General features: G+C 35.0%; 2 protein-coding genes across 2 annotated transcripts; both read left to right on the forward strand.

The window, feature by feature from the left end:
- The first annotated feature begins 81 nt into the window (after positions 1 to 81).
- On the forward strand, positions 82 to 7,586 carry LOC110791282 (V-type proton ATPase subunit e2). Its single transcript, XM_021996034.2, has 4 exons — positions 82 to 231; positions 348 to 565; positions 5,530 to 5,577; positions 7,219 to 7,586. The coding sequence occupies exons 2-4, from the start codon at positions 468 to 470 to the stop codon at positions 7,283 to 7,285; spliced, it is 213 nt and encodes a 70-aa protein (XP_021851726.1). The 5' UTR covers positions 82 to 231; positions 348 to 467; the 3' UTR covers positions 7,286 to 7,586.
- A 1,164-nt stretch (positions 7,587 to 8,750) lies between these two features.
- Positions 8,751 to 12,917, forward strand: LOC110791283 (cell division protein FtsZ homolog 1, chloroplastic). The gene is made up of 6 exons (XM_021996035.2): positions 8,751 to 9,774; positions 10,879 to 10,978; positions 11,070 to 11,299; positions 11,532 to 11,699; positions 12,069 to 12,302; positions 12,401 to 12,917. The coding sequence occupies exons 1-6, from the start codon at positions 9,511 to 9,513 to the stop codon at positions 12,665 to 12,667; spliced, it is 1,263 nt and encodes a 420-aa protein (XP_021851727.1). The 5' UTR covers positions 8,751 to 9,510; the 3' UTR covers positions 12,668 to 12,917.
- Positions 12,918 to 13,431: the final 514 nt, after the last annotated feature.

Consider the following 13,431-nt stretch of genomic DNA (forward strand, 5'->3'; position numbering starts at 1 on the left):
AGCCCAATACGGCAAATATGTTATGTACTTCAACAGTACTTGTTTGAGGTGAAATACCGGGCCTCAATCCAATTAAAACTATGTCCATCTATGTTTAAGCCAACCCAAATAAATGTCTACTGAATATCAGCCCATAAAACCTAATACCAAAATAATTTTGTAAATTGTCAGTTTGTCACCAATCAATACGACGAAGCTTCGAACAAGCGGACATTGATCGTAGATCACCGGGTAAGCACTCTCTCTCCCCTCAATTTCTCAACTCTTCCTGCAAAATCCTATCTTCAATCAAATTTTCTGCATCTCATGATTTATTCTAAGTTCTAAATCGCTAATTTTTTTTGCAGAAAATCAAACTCGAATTGGGATTTTTTTGAGAATTTTTCCGGGGATTTAGTTTGATTGAATCCTCTCTCTGCGACCGAAGTCAGAGCAAAAGAGAGAAGTTTTGAGTGCAGAGATTAAAGATGGGGTTTTTCGTTACATCCCTGATTTTCCTGGTGATTGGGATTATTGCTTGTCTTTGTACCAGAATTTGCTTCAATCGGGGCCCTTCCACCAATCTGTAATTTTTCTATCTCTCCTCTTTTGGATCTTTGATTCTGAATTTGATGGCTTTTAGCTGTACATTGTTGATTGATGATTGTTTATTGTTGATATGTCTCTTTTTTGATAATGACTTGTTTAAGTTTTGACTAGGAGCTTAAATGAGTTATTCAACTAGAAGTAGTTTTTCATATGTAGTAGAGTGTAGAAGTGATTGGACTATATTGGAGAGGTATATGTGGAATTCTTTTTGTTAAAAGGACTTCAATTTATATGCAAAGAAGCAAACGATTCACGAGGACCATAATTAGTTTCCCTCCGTATATCTCAAAGAAACTGAGAAACAATTGAAACCCTTGATTTATGTATGTATGCTGTATTAATCTCAACATGTCTTGGGATGCTCTCAGGGGTAGTGGTTGCATAGTGCAAGTCTTCCCACTTCCTACAAGAGAACTAGACTAACATCACAATTGAAAAAAAATTAAGAACGGTGGTGAATAATATATAGGCCCTGTTTGGCAATTAGCGGTTAGCGGTTAGCTGTAGCGGATTGTATTAACTGGTTTGACTAGCTGTTTTGTATAGCTGATTTGACTAGATGATTGTATTAGCTGATTATAGGAAAGTGTTTGGTAAATAGCTTATTTATAATAGTTGTTTGATGTGTAAAATGACCAATTGGGACATTGGTTAATTTATTATTGAGTTACTTTTCATTAATAGGGAAAATTTGTTATTTAGATCTACAAAATTTAATTTTTGTATGAACATTGATTTTTTTAAAAGTGAATATTAACTAAACAAAAATTCAATATCAGGAGATATCTTTTAGATTTCTTTTATTTGACATAAGTTTTAGAAGCTTTTTTTTTTTTTTAATTCAATGCATTTAAAGTTTAATACAAAAAAAGGGAAAAACTAGTGACCCCCCATTCTACTCACCTCCCTCGTCATCTTCCTTCCAGAAAAACCCAAACCTTCTCACGCCACCCACTGCCATCACCATCTCCAGTAAACAAAAAATCAATTTCACAATTCATATCAAAGCTAATAGTCTTACTCCATACCAAGAAGTGGTGATGCTCAATTAGATCTTTCACAAATTTAAAAATTATCTTCAATTCATGAGCATATATTTGATCTAAAATTATTTTGTTGAATGTTAGATTTCTCAAATGGAGACATGAATGTATATTTGTGATCTGGAAGTATGAATGAAGATGGGGAACTTCCCTCTTTTTTAGTCAAGTAAAGAAAATTATTTTTCACACGGAGAAGGTTTGAGAAATTGGATAGAGCCATGGAGGCTCAAAGCTGGAATTCCTCTATCCTTGGGGCAAAGTTGTCTTTCCTTGTCTCAGATCTCAACAGCTAATTGAAAACGCTGCTAAATGGTGCTTTTTCAAAATTAGAGTTTCAAGTCCAATCCGCTAATTGAAACCGCTTCCAACCAAACACATGAATTAGCGGTTTTGCATAGTCAAACCTCTAACAGTTCTAAATCCGCTAAAAGCTCATCAAACCGCTATCTACCAAACAGGCCCATAAGCTATGCTTGCAAATTTGCAATTGCAGGGATGGAATTGCGTAATTCTATTTTGTAGTTTATAATTGTCAAGGGATGCTTTACTTTCCTAGATAATATATGATAATAAATAATTTGCCTAATTTGTTCATATCTAAAATTATTGACAAAACTGAGAGCAGACATCAACAAGGTCATGATATACAATGGGTAAAACGTAACTGGAATGCTATTAACTGATATTCGTAATTCTTTTGGCCTTGGATTTACTGAAAAAATTGAGGGTTACAGAAGACAAGTCAAAGATGCACTGTGTAATCTGTGGCATTCATGATGAGAATGAGGAAGTTGATAACCAGTTAAGGTAAATCATTTGCCAGTCAGTCTCACAAAATCATTCCAAGAGGCTCTTGTATTTCAACACAAATTGACCAAGATCAACTAAATAACTCTTGAATACACAGAATTAAATATGCTTCATTGCCAATTCGGAAGGCTAAAGCCGCATAACTTTTTGATAAGCTTTGTCAATACATGAATTTATCACCACGAGATGATTACAAACCTTGTTGAAGTAGCTAAAACCCCTGCCAACAATACGCTCCGGGGAAGAGACCAGAGGGAATCATAAAATATTGAGCCAGTCATGTTATAGTCAGCGTATAATTTGAATTTAAGTGGCCAGGGCTCATATCTGCTAAAGTTGTCTGATTTAAGACATAAATTGAAAATTACAGCTACGATACACTGATATTATATGTACATCAAGGTAAAATATAAATCATGGATCAAACTTGCCCAGAAAAACATATCTGCCACCTAAAATAAGACTTCAAAGTTCCAAGTTACCTCCTTTAACATGATGTAAGCCATAAAAGTTCCCAGGGCACACAAAAATTATGTTTTTTAATATTAGTTAAAAAGAAATATCAAAATCAAATGATGCAGAGGACCCAAGTTAGCTGCTGGCCTGCTGCTTAGGTAGCTAAAACTGAAAGCATTAAAGAAACAATTTATGACTTCGCCTATGATCTCTTCACCTACAATAAGGTATTCTGATCTGATTTTTTAAGGTTTGGTCTGAACTAGTCTCCTAATTTGACTAAAATTGTACCGTATATTTACGTTAATATATACAATGAAAGAAAAATTTCGAGTGGGATCTAGGTTTCTCCCAATGTATGATCTGGTCTAGTCTGATTTTTAACAAGAATAAGTAATAAGTTTCAGAAATAAGGTGAAGAGAAGAATTAGAGATGGTTATTCGAGAAATCGTGACTTGCAGATGGATTTGAAGAAGACAGTTGGGTGTGCAACAGTGCAAGTATGTTTGATCATAGATCTATATGGGGATCTCTGTGGAGAAATCGCTCGTCTCGAGTTCATCGTTGATGGTTAAATCAAGCTTTTACGACGAGATATCAAGTTCAACAAATTAGGCTCGGACGACGTGGGGGGTGGGGGTGGGGTGGGGGGGAGTTGTTAGGGGTACAACAATGAAATAAGAAGCCTCTTGGTATGGGTTGAGGGTTTGGAACTTGGAAGTGATGAGCTATGTTATTCTGGAATCTCGATATACCTCATTTGACTTGTATTAACCAGAAAGAGCACAGTTTTTCGCATAAGTGACGAATAAGTTGGGTTTTGATATCAACTACTAGGCGAGGTTAAAGATATTTCTGTGTTTGACTTGAAGATTCTACCTTGAAGTTCTGTTGCAGAAGATATTTTGCCATTTATTTGGTCTATTTATATGGCAGGTCACTTAGTTAATTCTAGCAGAGTAAACTGATATCTTCTAATTAATATGTAAGTTCCGCCTTTTATGAGAGCAAGTCCAAACTGTTTCAATTAGGCAGATTCTTCATCCAATGTTCCAAACTGTAAAAATTTGTTCAAAATAGTCTGTCCTGAACCGAGAAATACTGAGCTTCAGATCTATCCAAGAAATTGGTCACTTCTCTGCTTTGATGGCCAGTTTCCCTCCTTAATCCGTTAGAGGTTGTCATTATTGCTTGTGTTCCGTCTGAGTTGTGACCCAGCTTGTTTTCCTGAGGAACTTCAAAAGATCTTCTCCTTTTGAACTGTTGTTTCTTCCATCGCCTATCTGGAATCTTAGAGCCACTTAACATTCGAAGCAGTGCTGCATGCTATTTGTGTTCTTGTCACAATCTAGCTGGGGCTTTTGTTAAATTTGAATGTTTCTTTGAGGACCACATTTTGTATTTGAATCTAAGGTATAGAATTTCTAACACCAAATATCCACATTGTTGTTCTTGGAAAAAAATTGTATGCAATTCAATGCAACGAGTGCCATATCTTAGATTCCACTCTAGCAAGTTTGAGTAGTTGGCTGCTTGTTGATACTTCATAGTCGGCTTGTATTATTTTTGTAAAGAAGTAAAGGATCTAAAGTGAATAAAATTAACAAAAAGGGATCAATAGTGAAGGAGTAAGTGGAGATGAATCAGATGATGACGTATCAAAGGATTACGATAATTATTGTATCTCATTGACTGGGAAATGGGTGTTGTTCACGCTATCGGCACTGTTTTGGAGTCATTCATTAGCCTTGTGAACTGCTTTCCCCAAGCGAAAATCATATGGCTGCAAAACTAATTTCAAGAGAAAGTATTGTGTTGTCTGACCTTGGAAAGTTATTGTCTTATCGATCCACGGACCTATGAGGATGTTGTGGCTTGTAAGGGTGAAAGTTGTAGCAATAATTTCTTCATGCTATTTAGACCCCGAAATGAATCTCGTGATTATAATAAAATTTAAGTTTAACATTTATTGGCACCTGAATATGCATTTTATAATTTTTTGAATTTGCATAATGCAAATCCAGTTACTTAAAGAACTGCTTGGAAGGGCTGGCTCTCCTCCAGCCCAATAAAAGTTCCATCACTAAAATTTTCAATCAGGTACTCAGCTCAAACTTTGAGAGCTTCATTTAGTATTATGATGGAGGACATTGCTTATTTCCACTGACTTTGGTCAAGCCATTGCAAGATATATACTGTGGTCACATACTCTAATGAATCATGACTACCATGTGATTTTTTTTTTTTAAAGCTTTTGACTGTTAATTGCCTTGTCCTTCACCCTTGCAAATTGAAGGATAATATTGAATGGGTGAATGCACTAGGTAATACTCGCCTTGTTTCTGATAAAAGTGGTTAGTATGATTCCTTCCCAAGAAACTTAAAGAAAGTGTGTTGAGTTGATCTATATCTTAAGAGCAAGGGATACTTTGGAAAATAATTTATGGGTCTCTTATGGCACTTTACTCATTCTATGTGCTTATGTGGTGTCTACCTAAATGTTGATGATATCTCTGAGTAATTTTATCACAGTGAACATAATGTCTAGTGGCCTTGTTGTGCAACTGTTTTTTATACTGTAATTTTGTCAATTTGAGTTGTATTGGTGACTAAAGTATCTTTATTTGGCAGGTTCCACTTAACTTTGGTTATTACAGCAACAGTTTGCTGTTGGATGATGTAAGTCTAATTTCTTCCTTATTTCTTTCCTGTTTAACTGAAATAAAAGTAGCTTACTGGCTGAGTAACTTAAGTAAAAGCAGAAAATGCTGTACCAAACATGGAATATTGCGTTATATTTTTTTCCCCCCTTTCTATGTCATACTATTACGAATAGCACCATTGGCTATAAATCACTTCTAGACCTGCATTTCTTGCATGTAGAGTTGTTGGCTGTTCTATAGAGTTGCTGTAGACTGTAGATGGACGTACCAGGAACTATCATCTACATCACTATTGGCAATTGCTGCTTTGTTTCTTTTTCATTGAAGTTTTGGGGTAGACAAAACCAGGAGTATGCTGGAATAGGCTTTAGTTTAATGAGGGGAAATCTGTAAAAGAGGGGTTTGTATGGCTGGTTTTGCTATCTGGGGAAGGAGAGAAGGGGGAGGTACTGGGAGGTCAAATAGTGAGGCATGATGGTGGTAGTAATTCGCAGATATTTTGACAAATAGGTTCCTGCTAAGTGCGATGGGGTGATGCCAGGTTTAGGGCATAGCTTTCTTGAAAGAGGGTCTTATATATTAGTGACATCTGGCAAAAGAACCGACTTCAGTTGGAAGGAAAAAAACAAACAAAAAATTTGATGGATTGCAGGGTGCAAAAAGCATGTTCCAACTATGTGACTTCCTTAAGAAAGATGATTAGTTTAGTACTCTAGTTTATCTTGTTCAGGAATCTCATGGGGAGATTGTTTCTGATTCTCAACATTTGTCTTGTGACCTCACCCTATAATTTGGATTCTCACTAAATGGTTTTGCTAGTTGTTGAAATTGTTGTCTAATTTATTAGGCAGTGAGTGCACCGTAGGAAAGGTCAGCTTGACTGACTACTAGAAGGAATTGGTGGTTAGAAATAGAGAGAATATATAGATTGGATGTGTGAAGGTATTTGTCGATACAAATGTACAAGTGCTAGTACGGTAGTACCCCACTTGCGCTAGTCCTTCCTCACATGGCACTGCATTTTTTAGTCCAGTGACGCTGGGAGACTTCATAATTTTCAGGTGATATAAGTTTTTATACAGCCATTGTCTGATTTTCTTTCCTTGGGTTTAACTCTGCGCTGTTAGAATCGTTGGATCTAGCAATGCTTTATCAACAAGGTATATAAACAAAATCCTTCAGGCTTCAGCTTAAATGGTCTGGTTTTTGTAGCTCTCTTATAGTCGCAAAAACTCATTTAGTCTTTCTTCTCAGAGTTTATTGACACTTGATTAATTATCAGAATATTCCTCAAAGAACCATTCAAATAACAAAACAAAGATGCTTCTACTGAAATATTATAGACAATTCTAGTCCTGGTTCACACAACTCCCCTCGGACAATCCAAAAGTAACTGCCCTAACACATTTGATAAAGCATAGTTACTTTTGGTTGATGGCCATCTTTGGGCTGATTACTTGCTAGAATGCAGTTTGAGCAATTTATTATCAGAAGAATTACGTGGTGGAAATGGTCAATTTCATTATATCAGTCTAGTATGCCCATCCTCTATCATCCTGTTCGGTATTTCCTTGCACTCGGTTATAAAACATTTGCTGCTCTGTTCTGTATTCCATTCAAAATATCTGTTATTTATTTAAAATCTGTTTTTGTGTAGGTGGGCAATTGTATATCTTGCGCAGATGAAGCCTCTCATTAACCCTATACTGAATGAAGCGGAGTGAAAATTAGAAAGAATGCTTCTCTAGATATCAAATCTTACCATTTTGCAGATTTTTCTGAGGAACTCATTCAGAGCCATATTCATGGCAGCGATTTCTCTCATGTGGATTTGTATGTAATTCTATTATGGCAGAGAATAACATATTCCTTATTTTTTTTTGTTTTAAATCTTCCCTTGTATTTTATGCACCAATCTACTTGTTCGAATGGATGATCTTCTTTGTGGATGAAATAATAATGAATTGGTGGAACACAACAATACAATTCCATTTTCGGTTATGAATCGATGAACCTACAATTCCATTTTCGGTTTTATGGATGTTAGAATTCTACATCAGTTATGGTTTCAAGTTAGTTGGCTATTATGCAAGGGGTTTGACTTAGAAATCCTTCGAATTAACCATATTAATTATCGAAGATGACAATGTATGCGTTATTAGTGCAAGTCAGCAACAATTAAGAAAATCCTTGGGCAAAAATTAAAAAAATGCTATGTATTCGCATTAAGAAATAAATAAATAATAAAGAAAATCAAGTAGTATTCAATCGTGTTTTTTACACATGAGCTTGATTACGAGTATCAATGTACTCCAATTTAGAGTGTCGCCCAGAAAAAAAAAGTTGTTACATTTTACTTCTTCTGTCCCTTAATACTCGACCCAGTTTGACTTTTTGTACTATTTACATAATTTACTTTGACCCTATTTTATTTCTAGTATATGAAAACAAATGTTAGTATATAATATATTGTTGCTTCGTCTTAACATACATTTTCAAAATATTACTCCCTCCGTCCCTTAATATTCGCACCGTTTTGAATGGACACGCTTGCTAATGCACAACTTTGACTACTAATATCTCTAACTACATATTATAAAACCTTATAAATATATTAATATTTTGAAAATATATATTAAGATGAAGCCAACAATATATTATATACTAACATTTGTTTTCATATTATACAAATAAAATAGAGTCAAAGTGAATTATGTGAATAGTGCAAAAAGTCAAAACGGTGCGAGTATTAAGGGACAGAGGGAGTAATATTTTTATAAGTTTTAATACGTAGTTAAAGAAATTGGTGGTCAAAGTTGTACATTGACAAGTGTGTCCGGTCAAAACAGGTCGAGTATTAAGGAACAGATGGAGTACATTTTCTTACGGAGTAATAAAGAAACTTACGCTTCTAGAATATCATATAGGACTATACATTGTCACTCCAACGTGTACTTGAAGAAATTACTCCAATTAGTTATCCACTAATCCAAGACTTCTAATTGCTCCTCATAACGCATATAATTGGTAATTTGGTAAATGACTAGATTTCTACTTCCACTCAATAATTAATTGCTAATGACCAAGCATGCATTTGCTACGACTTTTCACTTCCTTGAATTAATTACATTGTGCTTAAATATATAGTTATATCTTTTATCGAAATTCATGTTTATTTTCTATTTCAAGAAAATATGAACTTTATTAATACTAATACTAATAAATTATAATTCCTCCTCTTTTTCTTGTATCATATTCATGGTGATGGTGGCTACTGGCTAGGATAATGTGACGATTGTGGTGTCTTATTGTGGTGGTGGTTAATGGCGTGACAATTGTAATTCCCACAAGTTAACACATCATTTGGTGTTGGATGGCCAATGGTAGTCGATTCGTAAATATTACATTTTCAAAAATACTCTGTCCATTTTCTGAAAATGTGAGTAATTTAGAAGTGATGCAGTTATTACTAAACAAAACAACTATTTTTATTTATATTTGTATAAATAATTCAAAGTTTAAAGTAGAAATAATTCGTACAATGACTAGTCAGCTGCATACACAAAATTTAAAGTGAAAATATTAATAATAAACCGAACATCGACAATTAACACGTAATTTTCATAAATTTTCAAATGTAATGTCTCTGGAAAAAAAAAATCGGACGCTTATAATTAGATCGATCAATAATTGAATGAAGCAAAGTATCTCTTGACGTCCAAAATCCAACAAATCAAGCTAGAAAAAGGAAGAAAAATATAAAAAATCAACAGAAAAAGGGGGAAAATCAACAGAAAAGAAAAAGAAATCTAAAACCCTAAAACATTTGTCTCTTTCTCACTCTTCCCCAATTTCCCCCTTCACTCACTTCCTTCCATACCAGGATAATAATTCCTATAAAAACCCCACATTTTTGTTTTTCTCACTCCAAAATTTTCTTCAAAAGAAAATGGCAACTCTTAGATTTACAAATGCCAATGAATTAATTTACACCCCTCCAATTTCAACCCAATTTCACAGCAAAAAAAGTTTCAATTATAATTCTAAAACATTCTTCTTTCCCAGAACTTCTAAAAAAAGAAATGGGCAAAAGTATGCAGGGTTTTCTACTTCTTGTTCTTTTACTCCGATGGAAACTGCTAAGATTAAGGTTGTGGGTGTTGGTGGGGGTGGCAACAATGCAATTAATCGCATGATTGGTAGCGGTTTGCAGGTATAATTTCTCTCTTTTTATTGGGTTTTTGTCGCTTTTTTTCTTCCAGGTTTTTTTTAATATTTATTTGACCAAATTTTCTGTGTTTGATTTTGGATATATTTGAATGAATATTTGGGTACAATATCAATTCCATTGTCAAATTGGACATTTGGGTATTTAGAAATAAAAATTTGGTTTAATTTGGATCAATTCTGTTGTCGGATTAATGGATTCTTATGCTAGCCTCAGTCAGTTGAATTTTGTCATTTACATCTGATGTGAATTGTGAATGATCCTTTTAATTCTACCATTGAATTGAGCATTTGGGTATTTGTTAGAAGCTTATATCTTGTTCTGTTTGGTAAAGCGACCGTTTCAGAGCTTCAATTTGTCACATTTTCCGCCTAGAATGTGACGCCCTTTGCTTATTGCAATTTTTTGGGTGGGATTACATTGTTGCATTTTGCTCTTCGATGTCTAATTTGTAAAATGGTTATTAGTTTCTAAAATGAATGTCTTTCTTGTGGTAACAATTTAATTTTGAAGTATATCATTGAAGGTCAGTTTTCTGCAATTAAACCATTGTTTTGGAGATTCAGGCTGCTGAGAGATGGATGAAATGAAAGAATTTATAATCCCAATCTATACAGTAGCTGAGTAGCATCAGTTTGCATTTATTAGAGTTGAATTGGTATTTCCTTTGTTATGATTTGTCAAAGAGATATCCACAAAATTTGTTCTTTGGACAATTTCGTAGTGAAAATGTATGGTGGCATTAACTTAATACTCTTACTGGTTCTTTGTATCTTCTCAAGTTAGTTGATGTATGATTTTTGATCTTTGCTTTACCCTTGGCCACTCTTGATTTTATAAATTGTCATACAAGTTCTTCCTCACTGTGTGCTTTGCTGTTGCTTGATTATATATCTTTTAGGATTTGAGTGGTTTTGTATAGAATTTCATTAAAAATAACACTTGGACATACCCGTTTTTTAGTGTTACATTTATGACTCTTTTGAATTTGTTCAGGAAGGAAGCTCATTCTTATGTGCGTAATTATAGAATGATGTGACATCTTGCACCCAAATTTGATAAATGTATCATGTATGCCTTTGTTGTCAGGGTGTTGATTTTTATGCCGTAAACACAGATGCTCAGGCGTTATTGCAATCAGCTGCTGAGCACCCAATTCAAATAGGAGAGCTTCTGACACGTGGATTAGGTCTGGCGCATGTTGTGTCCTAAATGAGTGTCTATGGATACTCATATTATGACCTCCTTTTTGCCCATTTATATCATTTATCTCTATGCAGGTACTGGTGGGAATCCGTCACTTGGAGAGCAGGCTGCTCAAGAATCAAAAGAAGCTATTGCAACAGCACTTGCAGGATCAGACCTCGTGTTTGTAACAGCAGGAATGGGTGGGGGCACTGGATCAGGTGCTGCTCCTGTCATCGCTCAAATATCCAAGGATGCGGGTTACCTCACTGTGGGCGTGGTCACTTACCCTTTCAGTTTCGAGGGCCGCAAAAGGTCATTGCAGGCAGGTGTCCCTTATCTTCCTTAGCATATCTTGATCACAATGGTTTTTGTATCCAATTGAGGAAGCTTGTTCATATAGTCATTCTTGTTTTCCAGTCATAAGTATAATTTGTCTTTGTCCTATGTGAATGTGCCTATTTAAGAGAAATATTTACGATCTCCTATTGAGTTTTTTTAAGTGTGAAATTCAGGTTTTTGGCATTACTTCATCTTTTTGTTTCTGATCTTATCAGGCACTGGAAGCTATAGAGAAGCTGCAGAATAATGTGGATACCCTCATTGTGATACCAAATGACCGTCTCTTGGACATTGCTGATGATCAAACTCCTCTTCAGGATGCTTTTCAGCTGGCTGATGATGTTCTTCGCCAGGGCGTTCAAGGAATTTCAGACATAATTACGGTATGTCAATATAAAATTTGTTTTTTCACTTTGTTGCACTGATATATGGGTCTCTGTTGAGACTAAATGTGAAACTTAGAGTTTGAACGTTGAAGATGCCATAATGTTGCAACTATCAACAAGTTTAATCAATTCTAAGCATGTTATCACGCATAAAAGGCATTTCATCTTTACAAAAACATTAAACTGTAATTATTGTGGCGATATTGGTGGCGTTGTAGAACTTGGAAATTCGAGAAGCATTGTGCAAACTAGCATAGTGAGGATGGTTTTAGGGAAATTCCTGTTGCATCATACCATAAATCAACTATAAGATCTTATCTTATCTTGTAGAATTGAAGTTGTTGTTTCCTGTTTCCTGTTTCGTAGATTCCGGGACTTGTAAACGTGGACTTTGCTGATGTGAAGGCAATCATGAAGGATTCAGGAACGGCAATGCTTGGAGTTGGTGTTTCCTCTAGTAAAAACCGTGCAGAAGAAGCAGCTGAACAAGCAACTTTGGCACCTCTAATTGGCTCATCCATACAATCAGCTACTGGTGTTGTATACAATATAACAGGAGGAAAGGATATAACATTACAGGAAGTTAACAGAGTATCGCAGGTACATTATGGAATGTATTATCAGGATTCAGGAATATAATATCCCTACTTTTATTTGTACATTTTTCTAACAATATAAATTCACGTGAAATTGTGCAGGTGGTTACAAGTTTAGCAGATCCATCTGCTAACATAATATTCGGGGCTGTTGTCGATGATCGCTACAATGGAGAGATTCATGTGACTATAATTGCAACAGGCTTCTCACAGTCATTTCAAAAGACACTACTAACAGATCCCAAAGCTTCAAGGCTTTTCGATAAAGTAACCCAGGAAAGCAAAGGAGGATCAACTGGTCTTTCCAATTCATCTCCGAATTCTCAGAACTCCGTGCCACCACGACCTCCAAGAAAGCTGTTCTTTTAGAGTCTCTAACAAACAACCCCTTCTTTCTTCCCATTGCCATTGTTTGCTCTCTTGGACATGGATTTGTAGTCATATAAAAAAATCAATGTTACATCTTCGTTGTTCCTACCTCGTATGTCTCTTCGTGTTGAGTTTTTTTTCATCTGGTAGGATTGCTTAATTTTTTGATCTTGCAAATTTGCATGCTGCAAACTGTAATATGAAAATACAAATGCAATTCAGGTTCAAGTCCATGTTTTTTTAATAACAATATTCAAGTCCATGTGAACTTGAAAGTAGGATGTTAATTGTTAAATGATAAGTAGACGAAATTTTTTTAGCAGCACTCAAATTTGAGTCAACTAAATTGAACATGTGGGTTTTCTTATTGAAAATTCTATTTCCAGTGCAACTTTTTTTTTTTTTTTTTTTCAATTAGCCCATATTTTGAGAAATAAGTATTCAATTAATAAACAAAGTCGAAATCTTTATTCAGGAATTATTTACAAATTTTGGGTTTCTTTTACACATATATGGGCCATACTGGTATACTATTTTTACACTCTCGCTTCGATTTCTTGGAATGTATTGCTACGGTAACCGGTACAAGGAAGATTATAAATAACGTAAATAAATAACACAAAGATTTAACGTGGTTCACTAACGATGTGTTAGCTACGTCCACATGCATATGAGGGGAAAGTTTTATCGGCAACTTTTGTGTAAGACCGTCTTACCGGAAAGACCACTTTTGTTGCTTAACTAATTGGTTCAATTTCTTAACT

This window comes from Spinacia oleracea, chromosome 4, assembly GCF_020520425.1.
Source record: "Spinacia oleracea cultivar Varoflay chromosome 4, BTI_SOV_V1, whole genome shotgun sequence".
Taxonomy (NCBI): Eukaryota; Viridiplantae; Streptophyta; class Magnoliopsida; order Caryophyllales; family Amaranthaceae; genus Spinacia; species Spinacia oleracea.

Coding starts and splice junctions, on each gene's coding strand:
- LOC110791282 (XM_021996034.2), top strand. CDS start 468: ATGGGGTTTTTCGTTACATCCCTGATTTTCCTGGTGATTGGGATTATT. Junction 566..5,529: donor CGGGGCCCTTCCACCAATCT/GTAATTTTTCTA, acceptor TTTATTTGGCAG/GTTCCACTTAACTTTGGTTA. Junction 5,578..7,218: donor ACAGTTTGCTGTTGGATGAT/GTAAGTCTAATT, acceptor GTTTTTGTGTAG/GTGGGCAATTGTATATCTTG.
- LOC110791283 (XM_021996035.2), top strand. CDS start 9,511: ATGGCAACTCTTAGATTTACAAATGCCAATGAATTAATTTACACCCCT. Junction 9,775..10,878: donor TGATTGGTAGCGGTTTGCAG/GTATAATTTCTC, acceptor CTTTGTTGTCAG/GGTGTTGATTTTTATGCCGT. Junction 10,979..11,069: donor GCTTCTGACACGTGGATTAG/GTCTGGCGCATG, acceptor ATCTCTATGCAG/GTACTGGTGGGAATCCGTCA.